At 40.4% G+C, this 21,413-nt stretch overlaps 3 protein-coding genes across 4 annotated transcripts; 1 reads left to right on the top strand and 2 right to left on the bottom strand.

Annotated features, from left to right (window-relative positions):
• Positions 1-1,706: 1,706 nt before the first annotated feature.
• Positions 1,707-5,904, bottom strand: map9 (microtubule-associated protein 9; the record flags this gene model as incomplete). Its single annotated transcript, XM_080518661.1, has 13 exons — positions 1,707-1,934; positions 2,279-2,414; positions 2,983-3,128; positions 3,241-3,402; positions 3,480-3,566; positions 4,022-4,184; positions 4,272-4,333; positions 4,432-4,499; positions 4,585-4,675; positions 4,768-4,961; positions 5,056-5,556; positions 5,649-5,742; positions 5,833-5,904. 13 exons carry the CDS (start codon positions 5,902-5,904, stop codon positions 1,812-1,814), a joined length of 1,899 nt encoding a protein of 632 aa, XP_080374787.1. The 3' UTR covers positions 1,707-1,811.
• A 1,187-nt stretch (positions 5,905-7,091) lies between these two features.
• On the bottom strand, positions 7,092-13,614 carry smim14 (small integral membrane protein 14). The gene is made up of 5 exons (XM_080518489.1): positions 13,479-13,614; positions 12,213-12,311; positions 11,350-11,398; positions 11,033-11,187; positions 7,092-9,187 (listed from the first exon to the last, which is right to left on the bottom strand). Exons 2-5 carry the CDS (start codon positions 12,285-12,287, stop codon positions 9,149-9,151), a joined length of 318 nt encoding a protein of 105 aa, XP_080374615.1. The 5' UTR covers positions 12,288-12,311; positions 13,479-13,614; the 3' UTR covers positions 7,092-9,148.
• A 2,065-nt stretch (positions 13,615-15,679) lies between these two features.
• Positions 15,680-21,270, top strand: ube2kb (ubiquitin-conjugating enzyme E2Kb). Of its 2 annotated transcripts, XR_013937230.1 has the most exons (8): positions 15,680-16,111; positions 16,971-17,064; positions 17,174-17,232; positions 17,644-17,726; positions 17,824-17,923; positions 18,148-18,276; positions 18,848-19,429; positions 19,992-21,268. XR_013937230.1 is itself a non-coding variant. In XM_080520948.1 (7 exons), exons 1-7 carry the CDS (start codon positions 16,049-16,051, stop codon positions 18,920-18,922), a joined length of 603 nt encoding a protein of 200 aa, XP_080377074.1. In that variant the 5' UTR covers positions 15,680-16,048; the 3' UTR covers positions 18,923-21,270. The 2 variants fall into 2 exon arrangements, 1 of the variants encoding a protein (XP_080377074.1); XM_080520948.1 differs by having other exon boundaries at positions 18,848-21,270.
• Positions 21,271-21,413: the final 143 nt, after the last annotated feature.

The raw sequence follows: 21,413 nt of genomic DNA, 5'->3' as shown, positions 1-21,413 counted from the left end.
TACTCTGGCTTCAAAATATAATCCGTCTATTAATACATTTTGGTTAGAGAAGACCGATGTGTTTTTTGGAGAAATTCAATAAAACAAAAAGAGTGTCAGCAGTCACACCCTGAGCTTGAAGGTTGGTTAAAATAGAAAAATACAATATAAAAAACCCAAGGCCGAGCTTATGACACCTCTGCGTGACACACCACAAGATGAGCTCCCCACCATCGAGTTAGACTCGCCAAACTCGTCCATCGAACACAAGTGGATGAAACCACTTGGATAAGAGAGATGAGATGCTTTTAATTTCTGTTTGTCACTCTTGGAGGGAATTTCTTTACCAAACTGAGCAGCCACAGTATGGTGTGGGCAGGAGCTGGTGGGGGTCGAGGATCTTGCTCAGGCACCCCTGGTGCATGTTTTTTGGGATTGTGGGAGGAAACTGTAGAAAACCCACGCACAAATTCCAAGAACATACAAACCTGACACAAAGCATTTGAACGCAGACCTTCTTACTGTGAGACAGAGTAGTAACCACTGCGCCGCCGCACTGAATGAGGGGCCCCGAGTCTTCTGAATCAGAATGTTCGCCAACTTTCATTAAAGACACGATACCTCTTGAAGACCAACTTATCCCATGTCTGTATCCCAAATATAGTTATGGGCTACTATTTAATTAATAACTTGTTATGCATGTTTACTTTACCTTGGTTTTTTTTTATAATGAGTTTGACTTTGGATTTGGCTTTGTGACAAAGATGAGACTGTATGTCTGACAGACGAAATGACCAAAGAAAGTCAAACTGAAGAGTTCGTGGTCTGAAGTGAAATAAAGGGAGGGAAAAAAAGTCAGTGAGAGGAGAAATCAGGAGATCACCGCCGTGGGTTTTCTCCTGTTGTTCCACTATACAAATACACACATTTCTATTGAAGATGAAAGACTGGTTTGTTATCAAAAGAAATATTAAACTCTAAAAGTACCTCAAATCAATATTGGCAAATTGAAACTGTTGCGAGGCAAAGTCAAAAACAACTTGGGAAAATTTTCTCATCCCAAATCAGTATATAAATGTATGTATTAGTGAATATAATCAGATGAAACGACCCATAATAACTTTTAAATATTCTCTGCGATGTCAAAAAGTCATTGTTGGTTCAACCCTCCGTGGCAGATTAGTATTTAAATTTAGATTTTTCAAAATGTAATGTTTTTGTAATTATATTTGTACACATTGTGACTTCACGTGTGTATTTAGTCTTTCTTAAGTTCTAAGAAATTACCTCATCACTTTTTCCGCCTTTCCTTTTATCATGCAAGTGTATGGAACCCAAATTACACTTGCAGTAAAACGTGCTGGAAGGTATGGAATCCCTCTTGGTCCCGCGCCAGCTTGACATTTTTGCACAGCAATGTACGACAGGTAAATCTAAAACATTACACAATACACGTTAAATGCCAACTTGTGATGAACCTGTTTGTCCTGATTGAGTATTTGGAGTCTCTGAAAGAGGAACATGCAGTTCAGAAGTTCAACAACAAGCAACGACACAACCAGGAGCAAAAGTGATATTAATAGATTTCCTACATTGACGTCTAATTTCATTCAAAATTTACGACGCTCACTTCTGCATGGCATGATAAGAGACAAACTCGGCATCATTAGTCTCTTTTATTAAGTGCAACAGTTCATCTCATAAGGAAGAAAAACAGAAATGAGCACAAGTATAAAATGGATATTCTGTCACAAGTCAGGTGTAAAATATTGACTTAAAATGTCACAAGCGATAGACAAAAATTCCCAGTATGGTTTGTTACGGTTCAAAAGTCATTTTCCAAATGGTACGGTTTTGTTTGGGGGGCTCCATGGTGGAGGTGAATTGCCCAGGTTTATGATTGCCTGTATCTGTCTTTCTTCTCTCTGTCTCTTCTGTTCCAGTTCCTTTCTTGCCTGTTGGAGAAAAAAAACAAAAAAAAAACAAACATCATCGCTGACCAAAAATGATTACAATCTGTTCTTGATGCCAAAAACCATCAAAATACAAAATACACAAACAACACACACTTTACAAGATACAAAGTTGTCCAGGTGCATGCGTTAGGACTATTTGATAGCTGCAGCTGCTCAGAATGGAGATCATTTCAACAAATCTGTGTATCAATAATGAATTGAAAACCACAATAATCTATCACTTCAGCACTTTATGGGGGAGCCTGTATCTGTGTGTGTGTGTGTGTGAGAAAGAGAGAGAGAGAGAGAGAGAGAGATACCCAGAGGGGAAAGGTTCGACTCACCAGCCAGTTTTCATAAGTGTCCAGGGCCATTTTCTCTCTTTCTTCCTTCATGTATTGCTCCTCCTGTGCCTTAGTTTGGACTTTTTTGCGTTCAGTCGCATGCTTTTCGTGAAGAACATTTTTCTTCGTTTCACTCCTGAATCATGTAAGAGAAATAAAACTGTTTAAAAAAAAATAAAGATTTTGAGTGCTACAATAATGTTCATATCCATGCATGAAAAGGGTAGCCGGCAAAAGGAGGTCAAATAACCAGCGATGGCTGCCATCTAGTGGTTTATGATTTCCAGGTATTGAGCAGTTTCGCCTCACAGGAAGAATGATCTGGGTTGTGATGGGTCGTGTGTCAGGCGTTGCCATTTTATTCCTGTATTCTCCAGGTATTTCCGATTCCATGCAAACGAGGTTGATTTGTGAATTTAAGTTGTCTGTTCAGTGTGTGCATGTGATAGGTGTTTGTGTAAGTTAGGGGAAATTTAGAGACACCAATTGACCTGAAATGCATGTTTATTGTACCGTGGGGGTGAAACCAGACTGCCTAGAGAAAGGCCACACAGACATAAAGAGAATATAGACGCACCAAAAAACGAGGAAATCTGCAGGACAGTTGACAAAAACGCCACCGTGCACTCTGCCACTAATCCCACACACATAAAACCTGATCACTTTTGAATACAATTGAGCAGGACTCGATTAATTGCACTCACCAGTTAGAAAAAGCTGAAGTGCTGTCTTGCCTTCTCTGCGCTTCTTTTTCTCGCTTTTTCATTTTGAGTTTATTTTCAGCGTCTTTCTGTTTTCTGGACTTCTCCTTGAGCAGATGATCGTGCTCACGTTTCCATTTTTCAAATACCTTCAGTTGTAAAAAGAAAAAGAAGAAAGAAGAAGAAGCAAAGATTAAGGTGAGACAAATAAAAAACCTGGCTATAGCTCTCAGAATGATTCACCATAAAACTGCTCTTTACCTGTTTAGCCGACTCTCTCTTTTCCTCTTTGTCTTCGGTTGCTTGTTGCTCTTTTCTCATGAAATCTTGTCTTTCTTTGGCTTTTGCTCTGAGACTTTCTGTTTTCTTTTCTTTCCAAGCGTTGTAGGACATGATGGCATCCTCCTTTTTTGTCTCCTGCTCCTGTTTAAGATAAAAAGTGCACTGCAGTCGCTTATATTAAAAACTTTGTGCGTTTCCCCACCAAACAATTTACCCACCCTTTTCTTTGTGTCCCTCTGGATTTCCTCTTTCTTCTTTATTTGCACGTTTCCTCTTGAATTCTCCCTTTTCTTTTTGAGCCAGTCCTTGAAAGAGACAGGAGATTGACTTTCACTAGTAACAAAAATACTCCTCCTGCTAGATGATATGGAATAGATTTACAAAACCTTAATACATTTGATCACATTGAATGCCCTTGAAGAATAATTTCTCTGTAACTGATGTGATGATGTGACTGAAAAACAGCAGAGTAAACAATCTTGTCTCCTTAGTGACTGTAAACCTTTTGAAACTATCTAATATCTTGCATGTGTGATACATCAACGCTCTGCTTAGTGTAGAGAGAAACAACCCATCGACCACAGAAAACTATCATCTTGATCAGGGGTGTCAAACATTTTGCTCACATTTTACTGGTCAATGCTCCTCATGAACAAACGGAGTTTGACAACCCTGGATTAGATTTTGAGGCGCGTTACATATATTCTCCACCACGTGTGTGTCATTCTAAAGGAGAACACAGACTCACTATCACACTGACCTGATAAATAGCAGCTCTGAGTGAATCTGCTGCTTGTGGCTGAGAATCCTGTCGTGAAACCTTTTGATCGAGGACTTTTAGTCGACCCAAATACTTTGATTCCACTTTTCCGGAGCACACAGTGTGAGATCTGTTCGTGGCCTGAGGGCAAGTACCTGAGGTCCTAAGGCAGAAGAAAAAACAAAAACACGATTGACTTTATTTTTTCAGTTTTAAATATGGACCTTTGTTCGTAAAATTAATTACTGACTTGGCATCAGATGATTTTTCAGGGACATGAGAAAGTTGATCTGACTGATCTCCAGACGGATCCTAAAAAGGAAAAATAATACATCGACGCTTGAAATATTTACTAAGATAAAAAAAAGTAAACATCTTCATGATGTCAGACAATGTAGGATAAGACTTACATTTGGCTCTTCAAGTGATGTAAAGCAGTGTCTTCCCTGCTCTTTGCTGTCATCAGAAAGAAATCCATCTAGGGAACAAATGTAAAAATAAAATGTTAAGTTTTCAGAGTCTTAAAAAGTGATAGCTTTGATCGCAAACACCGGACTCGTTACCTCCAGATCCAGAGCCGGCAGTGGATTTCGTAAAAAGTTGTGACTGTTCACTTTTATTTGAAGATAAAACTGTGCGATCTTCATTGGCATACTATAACAAATTGACATAGAAAAGACTTAATTATGAAGTTGGCCTTTTTAAATCCATCAGCTGAGAATTCTGAACTGATGGAAGAGACAAACCTGTGGGCTGCAGCTCCTCACAGCAGTGTTGCTGGATGTATCATTTGAGAGGTGGATTGATGCAGAAGAGGTCTGGGGCCTGCTGATATCCTGAAACTCGATCTCATCAGGTGGCTTTTCTACAGTGTGAAGGCTCAATCCGAGGGTCCTCTGTCTTGGTTTGGGTTTTGGCGGTTCCCTTGCACTGACATCACCTGAATAGCAGGTAGTATAAGAATAAATGTGAATCCTATATTCACTGATGCCCAACTGAATGCACAACAATATAATGTACTTGACTGAGGAGACCTGCTAAAGCTGTGTGATTGAGATTGGATGTCGATAACTGTGGCGTCAGAGAGGAGATGGTCTTCTCCTCTGGATCAGGGGTGTCTTCAACACTGCCATCAGATGGTAGCGGTAAAGGCAAGTCCAGCAGGGTGTCATCTGATGTCTGGTATGACAGAGAGTCACTTAGGTTTCTGCCGATATTGTGATGATCAAAAGGCGTCGCATTACTGTCTTTAACTTGTGTATTGTCTTCGCTGGCATTTGTAGATTCAAAAGAGTCGTTGTAATGGGAGCGTCGACTGACGGATGAGTCTGGGCGGTCGAACTCATGTGAATCTGATGCTGTTGTGTTTGAAAAAGAGCTGGTTCTTTGGGATTTCAAGAATGAAACTTTTTTTGTCTTATTGTCTTTGCTTTCGTCATCCGAAAGGTCAAAGGTGCTGGTTTTGGATTTACTCTTCGCAGACTTCAGTGCAACAGTTTTCTGCTTCCTCAGTTTCACAAGTCTTTGAAGAAAATCTGAAAATAGAAAACAACACAATGTTGGTGGGAGATGCTAGAACGCCTTGCGTGCAACCAAAAACCCAGTCAGCAGTCAGCAGTCATCTCACCATCATCATCATCTTCTTCAAAGTCATCATAGTAGGAGTATAGGCTGGGTTTTGTTTTGCTTGCCCTGGCAGAGACAGCAGCCTGAAGTTCATCCTGCAGGAGGTTGAGATGTTTCAAAACACAATACCGATGATCATTTCATTATAATCATGAGATCCAAATTGCATACAATAAAGCACCCACCTGAAAGGTTGTTCTCCTCGTTGTTCTCGGGCTTTTGGAGTAAGCCAATGTCCTAAACTCTGGATTTGTCATGCTGAAAACTTTAAGCATCTCCGCCTGGTGTTAGCATGTTAGCTTGGGTTCGGTTCAACTTGTTGGCCAGGAAGCTTGCAAATAAAGGCGTCCCATATGAGTGACGTCGGAGGATCTAGACCTATACTCACTTTGACTTTGGTATTCGGGTGCTTCAATTCCCACAGCGGAGCCCTCGAAGTGTAATAGTTAGCTGGAGCTGACGGAGTTGTTTACGGTAACTAGGGGAAACACTTGCGGTTGAACACCGCGCATGCGCTCTCGAGTGATCATGTGACCGGTGCGCGTTAACCTCTCAACCTTAACCTTTGAAATACGTTTAGAAGAATAGATATTAATCGATCTATCAATAGATTAATAGATTGAATAGGTTTAGGTTAATCAGAAACAAATTAAAAAAAATGTGTGAAGCGTGGAACTTATTAACTCTGGGCTGTTTTTTTTTTTATACTGAAAAGTCTAAAGTTGGTTAAGCGTTACCACAGACATATACACTCGAGACCGCGCAGGTAGAGGCAAAAAGCCACAAACCGGCACCATGACAATGACAGAAATTCCAACTACACTAGCCCATCTGGCTCTTTACACTTCTGATAATTCATTAAAAATGAGCCATAAACTCAGGTTAAGTGCATTCCCACCTCTCAATCTTAGTTGTCATATTAACTGCTATTTAAAACAAGCAATAATGAAGGAATACATGACACTTTACAAATAAATCAGTTCATTGCCTTTATGTCTATTAAAAACATTTTGATTTAATTAGTTATTTATATAAAATAACAATAGTCAGCTTCTATACAACACACACACACACATACACACACGGCAGTAGGAAATGCTATTTGATATCAAAGAGATAGTCTCAACTAAAACTTAATGTTCAACGTTTTGAGACATACCCAGTGAACACCTGTTTAGACAAACATTTAGATTTACACAAAAGTCACCCCCTAATGTCTATTGAATTGAAAGGTGTCGGAATGTCACCATGTTTAAAGCTGACAATACACTTGAAAACTGCTCCATTCTAAATACAAAACCCTGCCATAACAAATCGGAACTACTCAAGATATAGACATACAATTAAGTTTTGCTGGCAGAAGTATAAAATTGTGTTCACAAGAATTCCTCAAAATATAAAAAACATGACGTGCAGGCATGCAATAAAAAAACAACTGCGCAGGAAGACTCAAGTCCCTTTATTTTTGTTTGTTTGTTTTCTTTGTAGGAAAAGTGCATAGTCAAAGCCCTTTTTCTCATGAACAATAACAGTGTAAATAGAGGTCTCTACGTGGAACCACTTAGGTTAATTCACTTAAGGTACTAAACAGGAACACATGAAACAATCCATCAGGCAATGCAATGTAACAGCCAATATTCAAACAATACCACCCATCATACCCATTCTTACTTTCACTTTGTATCAAAAGGGACTGTGACTGTTATCTTTGCTGTTAAAGGCTGTAGTTTGTAGTGTTACAACAGGAACACAAAATATATCACTGTCAGTTTTTAATTTTCTTGCGACGAACCGAATTTAGATAAATTCCGTGCAGTAATATTACATCATTGTCATGAACTTGAGAGGTTGGAGAGTTCCCAACGGTTCAGCCAGTGGCTGAGAAAGAGTTGAGTCAAGTGTTTCTGTTATTTTGAATGGGTACGTAAAATAGAATGTCAAATCTACACCCACTGCAAGCAGCTTTATTACTTTATAGTGTTACTAAGAAAAAAAAGAAAGAAAAAAAAGACAGAAAATATCAATAGCAGACTATCCTCTCACCATTTCCACTTTCGACAACAAGATATCTTATGACTGTCCACTGACGAAAAGGAGTGTAAATTTCAGACTCATAAATTCCCATTGGCACTGTTTAAAGACGCATTTTATTTATTCCCACATTCTAAACTGTTGAAAAAAATAATTGGGAGCAATAAAAGACAAAAAAAAAAACCCAACTTTAAAACCACTTTCAAACTTTTAGACAATCAGTTTCTCAAACCGCTCACAGAAATTATGTAACTCAAGCAATATTAGAATAAGATTTTTGGCTCGTATGGAGGCAAATTCTTTGTTGGACCTTCTTTAGAAAAAACCCCAAAACAAACTACAGTACATATTATCCGAGTGTCTAAAACTGATTGTCAGGTTCATAGTAAAAACCCCTCCCTAATAATAGAGCTTTTGCTCATTTCTTTTTATGCAATGAGTCTTTCATTGCTTATGAGTCTATTCACTCGCTCATTAGTAACTGCAGTCTGTGCATTACTTTGTTCACATGGATGAATGTGCAACTTGTTACAAATGTTTCAGTCTCTTTTCCACACATTTCCACCAGAGTAACATAGCAACCAATCTATGAAGCAGCAGCCATTTTCTGAGATATATTATGGACTTGGCGATATGCTGGTTTGGACAAATATGGAATCCAACTGAGGCCCAAGTTGTAAACATAAGAAACAGAAAGTGAAGTTACTGTATTAATACAAGTAAAACTTTAAATGACATTTCAGTTAAAAACCAATGTACCTTTATCAAACAAGTGTATAAAACTTGTATCTATCTGCTAGTGTCTTGCTGCTCGGATGTGTGTTTATAAAGTGGAAAGACTGGAATGTTTCAGAGCTGCTGAAGAACTCTGGCATCAGAATATGCAATACATTCCTTCATTTAGAGTTCACTTTTGGATTTCTGCAGATCAGTCAGCACCAGCGCTGAGATTGGGGACCATCTCCAAACCACATCACGCCTCCTCCCAAGAAAAGCTCATATGCCAAAGGCGTCACACAAACTAGTCCGAGTGTGACAGCTGTATGTGCTGGTTAAACACACCAGGCCAGTGCCTCTTTGTTAGGTTTCATATCGATAATGGAATTATGTAGATGTAATGAGGTTAATGTTCATCAAGCCGAATGGTTCTGTGTACATCCAAAATCATATTCCTCAGCTGGTAGCTTTTATAAAAACAGCTGGAGTTGAAGAAAATAAAGCATAACCGTCAGTACAAATGACTAAACTCTATATTGTTTAAAATATATCTGTGCTGGCCTCACTGATTCATCATTTGCTGAGCTCCAGTAACAAGAATCAACAAGAGACCAGTAAGAGTACGAGAAAAGGAAAAAGGAAAAGATAAGTGAATGAAGGCTGGCGGGGGTAGAAAGGGTCGTCCTGCGTCACAACTGACTGTGCAGCTTCAGTCAGAGCAGGCGGATGTTTGCTGGTGGTCTGGCTCCTTCACTAGTCGAGAGGTGGGGCTGGGGGCTCCCTGCTGTCACTCTGAAAATAAATATATATATATATATAAAAAAAAAGGTAAAAATCATCAGAATCAACCTGTCAAGAGTCAGAAACTGATTGAGGAGACGAAATTGCACCATGGTTTGATTTCAATCAAAGCAGTCTAATCCGACTTGCAGCTTTTCACCTTGTTCTGCTGCAAAAGAGACGTGACAGCTGATGACTAGTTGGTGACTCATAAATGCAAGAAAACACACTGGCAAGCCATTAGTCTCACTTGTAATCAGTGAATTGGTAGATTTGTGTGCATATTTCTGATGGCCGGTGCACTACGTGTTTAGCGCTTCACTCACGATTACAGTCTGAACAAAGGGGGCGCCTGTATCGCCATTCACTTCCTGTAACGTCGTCTCCCGCCACCATGAATGTGTCGTGTTAGGTCAGTCTTTCCGCCTGCTCTACTTTTTGTCGTGATTGTTCACGCACCTTACAGTTTTGTCTTCTAACCCTGAATCTACTTGTGCACATGTGCATTGAAATACGACGGCAGGTGACGGAGTTCAAGCATCTCAGGCTCTTGTTAACAAGCGAAGGGAGGATGGATCGTAACGGACCATCATGATCAGCAAACTCTGCAATGTAATTCACTTTAGCAATCAGGTTAATAAACATCTCGTTTATAGCCCTCCCATTACGTCATTTAAAAAAAAATTTTTTCATGCATTTCAGAGAAAAACTGAAAATTCGGATCTGCGATCAGCTGAAACTGCCGTCATTTAAATCAACAGGTACATATAAAGGTATGTAAATAGGATAATGTGAATTTTAAGAAACCATCAACATTTAACTTCTCTTCACAGGGACTTTATTGGTCAGATTTTTTTTTTTAAATAACTAAACATGTTAGAAATGTCCTGATCAGATTTTCAGTATTTTTTTTTCTTAAAACGGATGAAGTAAACTGAGCACCGTTTGCCTCAAAAGAATCATAACAATTACACAGAAGCATCAGCAGCACAGCAGATAAAAAGTCGGCGGTGTTGAAATATTTTAAAGTGCCAAGCCAAAACCATCCAACTACCACTTGGGGCAGCATTTCAGAAGATGAATCTGAAGAGCGTCATACAATCCACCCAATTAAAAAAACAAAAAAACATCTAAAAAGTACACACTCAGCAGCATATGGAAGAGTCATACTTGAAGGACCAAATGCCCCACATATGGCACAAATCCAGGACTGAACAAAGAACAAGTCCATGTCAATTTGTATTAAAAAATACACTTTCCCAAAATTCTAATCCTGACGTCTCCACTTCAAGATATATTTGTTGAATTACTCATTCCTCTCCCAGCTTTACTTGCTCTGCAACAAACATGGAGCACAAAGGCCTGCGCTCCCCGTCAAGACGCTGCTGTTAAACTATGTACCTCCTGTTGTACAGCCGGTTTATCTGTGCAGCTGTGGTTTGATTTTGCCCTGCAATTTGAGTGAAGAGAAGCAATGTTGGATCAATTCATTGCATCACAGTTGTACCGGTTGCAAGGTGGGAAAAGAGTGAGCCGGAGGCTTGCAATAAAATAAGAGAAAATAGTTGTGACTTCACTTCATTGATAATTATCTGACCTATGCAAACATCTTCTTTTCGTACTTTTACTTGGAATTTTTTTTATATATGTGTTGGTCTTTATCAACAATTGCTTTGTGCAGTACGAGCATAAACTTGAACAATTTAACAGGTCCCCCTGAATAAAAGTATGATTTACTGTGCAAGTGGTGCAATGACTGATCTTTAACTTAAAAAAATAAAAAATAAAATAAAAATAAAATATTATATATATATATATAGTTGTTGCAGTATTACAATGAGCAGAATGAGTACAAACATTGTGGGGTCCGCTGGGTTTGCCTGTCGGTCGAGAACCCCTGAGACTGGATGGCCGCAGCAGAAACAGGACGAGAGCCACCACAACCCAGCCCATCAGCACCATGGGGAGGGTCAGATCCTCGCTGCCTCCCAGCTGTCCATTCGGACCGGGCACTAAACACAGCGACAGCACGCGTTGGATAACATTTATTATCTCAAGGACAAGTTTGGGTGCAGCAACAAGAGCTCATACGCACTAACGGAAACAATAATGACCAAACACCATCATCATAAAAGTGAAGCATGGGAACATTATTAACAAGTGTTCATACATACATTCCTGAGGGCACTCGTTGTCAATGCAGAAAGACTGGGATTGCCTGAGCTGTAAAAGAAATCAGAGATGAAGCAAACAACAGAATTAGGTTTTTGTTTTTTTTAATTATTGTTATTTTTGTCCCATATGAGCGAAGACCATTGCATAAAAACAAACTGAAGACTCACCTTTGTGTCATAATCCTTAAATAGATAATAGAATGTGTACTTGCACATACATATATACATACGTGTGATAAGTGATTTAATTGGGTCACACAGTTACATACTCAAATGAGGCAAAACACACGGTCCATTTTTTTAAAATGCACTGTGAAGCTGTGACTGGTAATTAAGGTGTGAATTCCAAAGTCATTTGGTCAATGCCCTCAGATGCTGTGGAGAAACAAAGACGCCCAGGGGGTGGGGACTAATTTGCTTTTTTAAGCTCTGAGCTAACTGCAACCTGCCATGCAAGTTAAACCAGAGAAAACATCAAATGAGTTTACGTGTAAGTAGTCACTAAGCAGCTGCTCCGTCTCTTCAAAGTACTCAGAAGCTTATGGCAACAGAACGATGAGGCTTTCATTTATATCAAACTGTACTGAAATGTACATTTTAGCTAAATGGGTGCAGCTCTGTGAATGGTGTGCAATGCAGAGCCGCGGGTCTCTGGATAAGCTCCAAGCAGGAACCAGGATATTTTGACTTCGTAGGACTTGACAGCTTTTCACTTCCTCCTCTTCAAGCTGTCATGTTGAATAACATTTATAGCATTGCTTCACTTCAAACACAAACGTGGCACTTTCCATTGCACACTTAAAATACTTGAACCTCTCTCTGGATTTGAAATCAGTCAGAATCTCTGGCTCTCTGTTGCTTACCAGGTTGAGGAGTCGTCTCATGGCGTACTCATGTGTGCAGATGCACTCACAAGGGTCAAAGCCTCCTTCTGCCATTTCTTAGCACGCAAAAAAATCCACCTTGAGACAAAAAAATAAATAAATGGGGTAAGCAGGACATTCATGAACAAGTGAGAGAAACTTGATGCCTTCGCTTGTCACTGCCGCACTGTATTGTTGTACCACAAGGCATATGGGTCAGAAGGAGGGGACTAATCAAGCAAGGCAGTCAGAAAATGCAGGCACTTCAGGGTCTCAGCGATCACTTCTATAGACCGATTATCCACTTGTTGGCTTTTATTCTGCAAGTCAACGCAGCATGATATCATGAAAGTGGATGAGATGAAATGAAAGTGTGTCTAAGGGTTTATTAAAGTATTCCTTATGGGATAATGCTCTTCAAAGCTTATTTTGACAGTAAACCAGGATCTTCTCATTAAATTAAAAGGCTCAGTGTTGTCTTACAAATAATGTCAGAATATGCTTATATAGAATAGCTTTCAAGATATGCACGGAGTAGTTAAATACCAAGTAAAGAAAAAGAAAAAGGGAACAGCACAGTAGGTTCTTCGAGAATCTGCAATGGAATGAAATCACCTATAAAAGCACAGGGCAAACATGTTTAACAATTCCTGGTGTACGCCCTGCTAAAACAAATGTTTAAATACATCTCCATGAAAGTAATCTGGTTCTTCTCGTTAAATAAAGTGGCCTTGACTCAACTCAATCCTCATTTTTAAGATAGTTTCTGTTTTAGCTGTCCAAGACTTCACATTAAGGTGAACAGCACAAGCACAGTAGGGAGTTCCCTGCATTTATAATCAAAGAAAGTAGACCAAACAACAGAAGAACCTCTTAGAAGTGTATGCAAAACTTTTTTTCCCCCTCCCTAACAAGTTAAAACTAAAAATGGAGGTGAAAGCCTTCGTGAGGGCGGATGTTTAAGTTTTTAGCGAGCACACGTTATATTTTCCAGCCGCGGGCTGTGTGCACTTCAGCAGGAGTGCGAAGCAAAGAGAAAAAGTTCACCCTGAACCGGTTTGAAAATCAAGTTTAAAGCAGCTTCCGCCACACAGACTCAATCCAATACGGAGATTTTAAACGGACATAATCTTAGCGTTTCAACTCATTTTACATGACGTTAACAAGCCAGCGGAGCTAGAAAATCTTAAGTATTGTTTTTATTTGTTTTACCTTCTGGTTCGCAGATTAACGATGACACATCGCAGTGACAGTGAACACACTTACCGGAACAGTGCGATATATTTGATCAAGTGTATAAGAAGTTATGGTTGATCCAGCTGCCGCACCGCCGCTCTACTGAAACCATCGAACTGCGGACATCTCGGCCCCTCGTCCCTGTTTTGTTTTACACGTGAGAGAGACAGCGCACCACGCACATCCGGGTCTCTCCAGGGGCTGAGCCTGAGCCCAATCCACAAACAAGAGGATGAGATAAACGGCTCCTATTGGTTCACGTGTATGACAGGCGGGCCTTCGAGCCAATCGGAGGAAAGGACGAACATCCGGTTTGGGTTGTAAACACAAGTCCAGCTGTCCGTCAAGACGCATTCGCTGAGGCGTTTCCAACATCTGTGCAGTTGTGTAACCACACACGGAGATTGTGTTTAATTTATATTAAGTACCATAAAACCACACATTAAGAAGGAAGTAGAAGTTTTGCAGTAGAAGAAAGAAGTTTTGCAGTATAGATTATTGAAACAGGTGGTTATTTCTCGTGACCATGAAGATAATGATAATAGTATAAAAAAGTAATACTGTATTTTCATTATGTGAATGTATTACACCTGTTTTTATTTCTATCACTGTTTCCTCTTCTCAACCCTAAAACAAGTGGGACAACTACGTTTTTTTATTTTTTTGTGTTTACTAGCTTACTTAAACATATTACGTATTTTTCCCTCCTATTTATTATCAATGGTCTTTTTTAAGAAAGGCCATCATGCTGTACCAGTGGGTTGAATATGCATGATGTTTACTTATTGCGTATACATTTCCCATCCATTAAAATTTTGGATTCACATAGGCTGGAGCCCATCCCTACTAACAACACTCCGGAAAAGTTATGACAAAAACTCAGATGAGCATCTTAGGACTGCCGACTCGCTTCACATGGAGGATTTTGAAATCTGAGTCAAAATTGAGAAAAGAAATATGTACACACAAGAAGAACATGCAAACTCAGAGAAAAAGCTCAGCTTAGGCTCTAACCCATGGCCTTCATGTAATGAGGTAATTGTGCAAACAACTCCAAGGATGTCTCCTTGAATATTTGCTCCTGTCTGACTCTTTGTTTGCTGGCAAATATGGAGGCATCAATATTGTTTAAAGAGAAAGATTTAGCAGGAATTATATCTTCCTTTGTTCACACAGTATATGCTGATTTGTAATAGACTAAAGCATTTTACTTACAAACCATGTAGATGTTTGTGTTATTACAGCTGCTCATCACTAAATTTCACAATAAACGTATTTGTATCGCTTCAATTCTTAACTAATAGAATTAATACGAGTGAAAGTTTTATTCCAGTGCAGGATTATCAGTTAAAAATTGTAATCGCTACTTGATGCGATGAGACTACAAAGTACTGAGACGTTCACAGTTTTTGCAGAGGTTTCCATGAAAGAGATGCTTGAGTAGATGACTGAGAAGTAGATGTAGAAAATTCCAGAGTAAATGAAATGTCAGTGTGAAGAGGATTACAATTCAAAGTGGTACATTCTTTTAGTAAAATAGTAAAAAATTGACCTGGCGTATCTTCTGTTTGAAGAGATAGTTGTGTCCTTTTTACTTTCAATGCTTTTCATTTGGCGGACCCCTATGACAAACAGTGACAGAAACAGTTCAGAACATTAACACATGACATCTCTCAATGGAATCAAACCATCGACAATAGAAACTAAAAACCAACAGGAGATCCTCCATTATGAATCAAAATCAAGTCACTTTAAACAACTGACACATGAAAGGTGGAGGCACTTGCAAAAAGATATTTTTCTTTCCCCCCCCTTTTTTTATTAATCAAGCAAGGAAGTCGTGTGTCTCTATTAAGATTATTTTGTACCATAAACAAAATGTAAACCACACTCCAAAAGAAAGTAAATTTAAGTTCAAATACTAAGCTTGTTCTCTCGATAGAAACTAAATGAGACAAGTCAAAAACATCTTTATCTTGGTGAGCTATAGTAAACCATATAAAGCATTTTTTTGATTGGAAGCTACTCATAAATAGAAAGTTCAGACTCGGATTTGCATACCATTCTGAAACGTGTGTGTGTGTTGTGATGTGATTCCAGGGTGGCTGTATTGCACTGAGTGGGGACAGATAAACACAAACGGAAGGACTGCCTCCTGGAGTCAGGTGTGAAATCCGAACAGTCGTCGGCTGGTACAAATCAGATGTGCAGGCAAAACACATGACGATGAGAAATGTCCTGAAGGCGAGTGTGAAAAGATCATAAGAGCCACGCTGCGTGTGTGTGTGTGCGGGGCTCACAGGTGAAAGTTCCAGTTTGTGCTCCGGCTCTTTCGCTTTCTGTGTGACTCTTCTGGACTCACTGACTCTGATGAGCGCTGGCAGGCAGGCAGGCAGGCAGGCGGTGATCTCCCTCTGAGGTGAGGGGTACAAAAAAAATAAAAAAAAACACACGGAAAAGCGGTCCACGGTGGAAGTAAAGGGAGCTCTGGTGAGTGTGGGAAGTCCCGATCCGGCGGCGGCAGCCCCCCCGTCCAGACAGACCGCAGTGGCAGAGAGCAGCGAGGCCCCGGGCCGCAGCAGCAGCAGCAGCACACAGCCATGGCGAACATCGCGGTCCAAAGGATCAAGCGGGAGTTCAAAGAAGTTCTGAAAAGCGAAGAGGTGCGGTGACATTCATTGTTTGTTTTCACCTCTTGTTTGGTTAAAGACGTGAAGTGTCGGCAGCCATGTGTGTGACCGACCTCCGGTGTGGTGTCGGGGTCTGTGTTTGCAGAGGGTCGGGCCCGAGCAGGAGAACTTCGACTAGCTTTAGCGGGGGAAACACGGACGCTTGACCGAACCGTCACTGTTGTGTTCGGCAGGTGTGTTCAGGAAACACCGGGGATTCAGTCCTGCTCGCCGACGGGCCTTCATTACTTAACAAAACAATACTGCCTCGGTTTGTGTAATTACTCGTCCAGGTTAACCGACAGTGTTCGAGATTTAACCCACGTTTCCCATCAAATCCAGCAGCTGCTTATAACGTAATAAAACGTGTCTTTGGCAGCTTTTATTGGGAGACATTATTTTGACATCTCACCCACAGTTAGCATTAGCTTGTGTTGTTTATGCTACAAGGGCTCCACAACTTATTATGAACTTATTAAGCGACGATTAGCAAACTGACTCCAGCACATAAAGGTGGTTTTGTATTCGCAACGTGTTTTGTCTTCATCCGGCTGCATGTCTTGCTTCTTGGGGTTTTTTTCTGGGTTTGTGCGTAACTTTGGCCACAAATGACACTGCGAGTCGAAACAAAACGCTCCCGTCTCAACACTTCCAGTTTAGGTTGCCGAAAAAAAAAAAAAAAAAAAAAAATCAAAACACTTGTTAATTAAACTGACATCAGAGCTCCTACGTGTCTCGTCAAAGATCCGAGTTCTCGTTGTTGATAGGAACATGTCCAGGCACAGGGACACACAGAAAGTGTGAGTCCATTAAATGCCAGGGCTAATCACTCTGTCATGTCTCCTGCCCACAGACGAGTAAAAACCAGATTAAAGTAGATTTGGTGGATGAGAACTTCACAGAGCTGCGGGGTGAGATAGCAGGTCCTCCAGATACACCGTATGAAGGTAAAACACAACAGCATTGTATGTAAAGTACTCGTATATGTGCTTAATATCATTATTATTATTATTATTATTATAATTTTTTAACACTGTTAATCTTTTGATTTTTCAGGTGGAAGATATCAACTTGAAATTAAAATACCGGAAACTTATCCTTTTAACCCACCAAAGGTATGCTTCCATTCTGACAGAAATCTTTTTTTCACACACTTTTTTGTTGGCGCATATCTCTTTTGATATCGGGTATCGATTAGGGAACACACTGAACAAGTTGACGGCTCGCAGGACTCGCATGTAGTGATGGAAAAATCACGAACGTGTCAACAAATCGTACCATTTTGGAGTCATTAGTTACTAAGCGTGTCGTTGGTCTGCGAGAGGAAGCAGAGAAAACGTACCGCACAGAAAGGCTGGAGGTGCCACAGATTCCAAACCACGAAACTTCCTGTGTGATGGTGTAAATACACAGTTTAATTAAAACAGTTGAATTGATTGTCACACTGTGCTGGTAGACATACTTTTGAAACACGGTGTCCTCTTCTTTATTCTGTGTCCAACCTGTCACTCCTCTTTAAACTTTAGGTGCGCTTCATCACAAAGATCTGGCATCCTAATATCAGTTCTGTGACAGGAGCGATATGTCTGGACATTTTAAAAGACCAGTGGTGAGCGATCGGCATCTGAACCGAAGTCCCTCCTGTCACCTCTCTCACACGCGCGTCCTCCACTTATCTGCATCCACTTTAATTCTGTCCCACCCAGGGCAGCTGCCATGACCCTGCGGACGGTGCTGTTATCTTTACAGGCTCTTCTTGCTGCAGCAGAACCAGACGACCCACAGGATGCAGTCGTAGCAAATCAGGTGAGAGATGTTTGTTTGACACAATGATAACAGCCACATGATAGTTTAAAAAAAAAACACAAAAAAAACCACCATTAAATAAATCTATATAAAAAAAATGATGAGTGACATATTGGTGATTGTTGGTCTGTAAAACTTCTGCATGCAGTGTCTCTGTCTTTTTTTAGCTGTGATTTATATGTATTAAAAAAAAGTCTTACTAAACCTGCTTTGTGACTCCCCAGTATAAGCAGAACCCAGAAATGTTCAAACAGACTGCAAGGCTGTGGTCTCACGTCTACGCAGGCGCTCCCGTCTCCAGTCCCGATTACACCCGTAAAATAGACAAGCTGTGTGCCATGGGCTTCGATAAGGTCAGGACCGTTTTGCCTGTAGCTCTCAGTCTCCACACTACAGTTGGTGAACTGTTAATTCAAATCAATTTAATGACTTTACACTTGTGAATTTTGTCCGTTTGAGTTGGGCTTTGGGAAGTTTGCAGTGTGTTCTAGTTGCCTCAGAGTTTTGGATTCTGCATTGGATTTGCTGATGCGGAAGTTTAAAGCGATCTGCCCTGTTCAGGTCTGTGTCTTGAGGCCATACAAGGAGCCATCAGTTTCCAACATGGCTGCCGTGTGTGCGGTGACGTGCCATGTTGCTTACCAGCTGGATTTGGATATAGAAAAGCTTTAGAACAACTCTCCTGTTTTGTTTTTTTTCCCCCCAACTTGTAATGCTGTGATAAACTGAAACAATTTTCTTTTGAATCAGTGAAGTCGACCTTGAATTCTGATAGTGAAAAGTGAAAATTTCTGCAAATCGGCAAATGTTACTTGGACGTATCCGACGAGTCAGAGGTTGATGTGACGGCAACAGGGAGTGTGCAATCGTACAAGATGTCACCGTGATTGGGTTTATGGAACGATTCCCGAATCTCTCTTACAGAACGCAGTAATAGCGGCCTTGTCTTCAAAATCCTGGGACGTGGAAACGGCGACAGAGTTGCTCCTCAGCAACTGAACCAGCCGGGTGTGAGGATCTTCAAAAAAAAAAAAAAAAAAATCCCTTCATCCCTGCGTCCGCTCCACCATCGCCTTGTGTTAAACAGACAACACGCCCTTCACCACAGCAAGCTGAGCCTCCTTTTTTTCCATCCGTTTGGCTACAAACTCAACACTGGTGCCAATATGCACATGCATACATACACATCAACAGTTTGGTCCTTTTCTCTCTTTTTTTTTTTTTGGCCCCCATAAATGCTGGCTTTTTTTTTTTTTTCTCTATACATCAAAATGTGTGTTCTTCTAATAATCCATCTATAATACAAACTTCCAATCATACATCTTGTCTTCCATGCCCATCAATGAGGTTGCTCTGAAGCTTTTTGTCCCCCCCCCCCCCCCCGATATTGTAAAGGGTTTGGTGATTGCTGTTGCTTGGTGAAATCCCCCTAGAACAGTAGATCAGTTTATTCCTTCAGCTGCCACTTGGACTTTGCAGCAGATTCTATCACGGACTTTTAAGACGGTAAGAATCTTGCTGGATTACAGTTACTTGACGGGGTAGTGGTGTGCATGGGCAGTTTAATGTTTTTTTTTTTTTTTTATTTCTCAGTCGATCATAGATGCTTTAAACCACTGCAGAAGTTTGGATGTACAAGATTTTCTTTTTTTTAATGTATGTAGTACTGGAAAGTCACAGACATCCTCTGACAGCTGCACAGAAGGAAAAAAAAAAGTTTTCTGTAAATAATCGCGTGTAAATTTGAAAATACAATGGGGATGTACTTTTTTTCTTACATGACATTGTAAAACAAAATTATTTTAAATATAAACTATGCCTAGTTTACAATTTTATGGAGAGCTATCTTTTTATGCCTTTGTGATCCATAAGAAACCCCTGTGAATGTTTTTTTTTTTTTTTTCCCTCACCATTTTTGAAAGTGTTAATTTTAGGGGTGGTTCAGCCAAAGGCCTGTTTCTAATGTCACAGGAGGTTAACAGCGAGCTCAGGCCCCTGATAAGTTTGTTTTTTTCCCCCCTTGTCTTGTCTTCACATGTTCTGTTGCCTTTCTCCATTTGGCCAAAAGACGAGGTGGCTGTCTTTAACGTCCCCTCAGACTCTTCCTGTGATGAACGTGAATCGCAGCCGGCGAAGAAGCCACTGAGCGTGCCCAGTTTGGAGTTGTATCCGTGGGGAACCAAAGCATTCTGTGTTTATTTTACAAACATGACATGGGACATTGAACGGACTCGTCTTGCGATTGGGGCACGAACATGGAGCTGGATCCTTATTTTTTTTGTGGTGCTTTTCTTTAAACCGAGTTTTGGAGGTGGTTTGGTTTTCAGCCACAGATCGAGGACCTGCTCACAGGTGAAGGTGGAGCTGTCCAACACGGATCCAGTGCAAACACTTGGCCATATATCCCCAGGTGAATGGGTGACATGCTTTACTATACAGCCAAATTAAATGGGGTTGTCTTTAAATCATGTCTTAATGAATCGTGAAAGGAACTCGCCTGTATAGGTCACCGTGACCGAGGAACACGGACTGATGTAGGGTTTAAAAAAAAAAAAAAGTTGCGACACGTCCATGTGTTGGACTAGACACCGTTTGTGGAAAAAGAAGCGACAGACAAAACTCCAGAGAAGAAACCAAACCAAACATTGTGGCTTAAGGGTGGCTTTTGCGTGCTCTGGTTAAACACTTTGACTTTTGATAATGTAGCAAACGGTTTGCTGGCAATGCCTCCCTGGGGCGTCACCCCCTCCTCATTTGTGCCATTTAAGTATTGTCAGTATTTATTTTTTAGTAGACTGAATTATCCTCACAACCCAACTGCATTTAGGTTCATGTGGGTGTGACCGCATCAAGTTTTTTTTTTTTTTTTTCCCCCCCAAGTGCAATCCTTTTGCTTGACCCCCCCCCCCCCCCCCAATCCTCCCCCAGCTCACTCCTTTGGAGCACAGAGGCGGTTTACAATACAAGAAGTCAATTGAGACTTCCACAACTACTATGAAAAGTCTGGATAGGTTGAATACACATCGTATTAACTTGTAAATATTTGGGTTTTGTCGGGAGATGGAGCTCGGAATCACCATAGATCACCGTTGGTCACTGGATCTACATTTTGTAAGGGAAAGGAAAGAGCCCCCCCCCCCACTGGTCTTCCTGGTGTTCTCACTATGTACAATGTTGCACGATGACAAAGCATAAAAAAACAAAAATAAAAACAAGGGGGCTGTTGCATCTCAGTTTCTCCATTTGGCTCAAGACTTATTTTTCTTTCTCTTGGACTCGAGCATCAGCGGTATAAAAATAAAAAAAGCATGGTTATTTATTGTGACTGTCATGTTTCTTTGATTAAAAAAGTGGGGAGGGAAACGTGTCTGTTTTTGAAACCTGCATTTAAACACCGTCTATTTAGACAAGTTCACCGCACCGTAACTGCTAAAAGCATTTTTTTTTTTTTGAAGTTGATGCAAAGAGGCATTCTTAACCTCCATCTGCA

The sequence above is a fragment of the Blennius ocellaris genome (genome assembly GCF_963422515.1).
Source record: "Blennius ocellaris genome assembly, chromosome: 3".
Lineage (NCBI taxonomy): Eukaryota > Metazoa > Chordata > Actinopteri > Blenniiformes > Blenniidae > Blennius > Blennius ocellaris.
The sequence above is the reverse complement of the archived record's forward strand: the minus strand, read 5'-3'. Positions and strand labels throughout refer to the sequence as shown.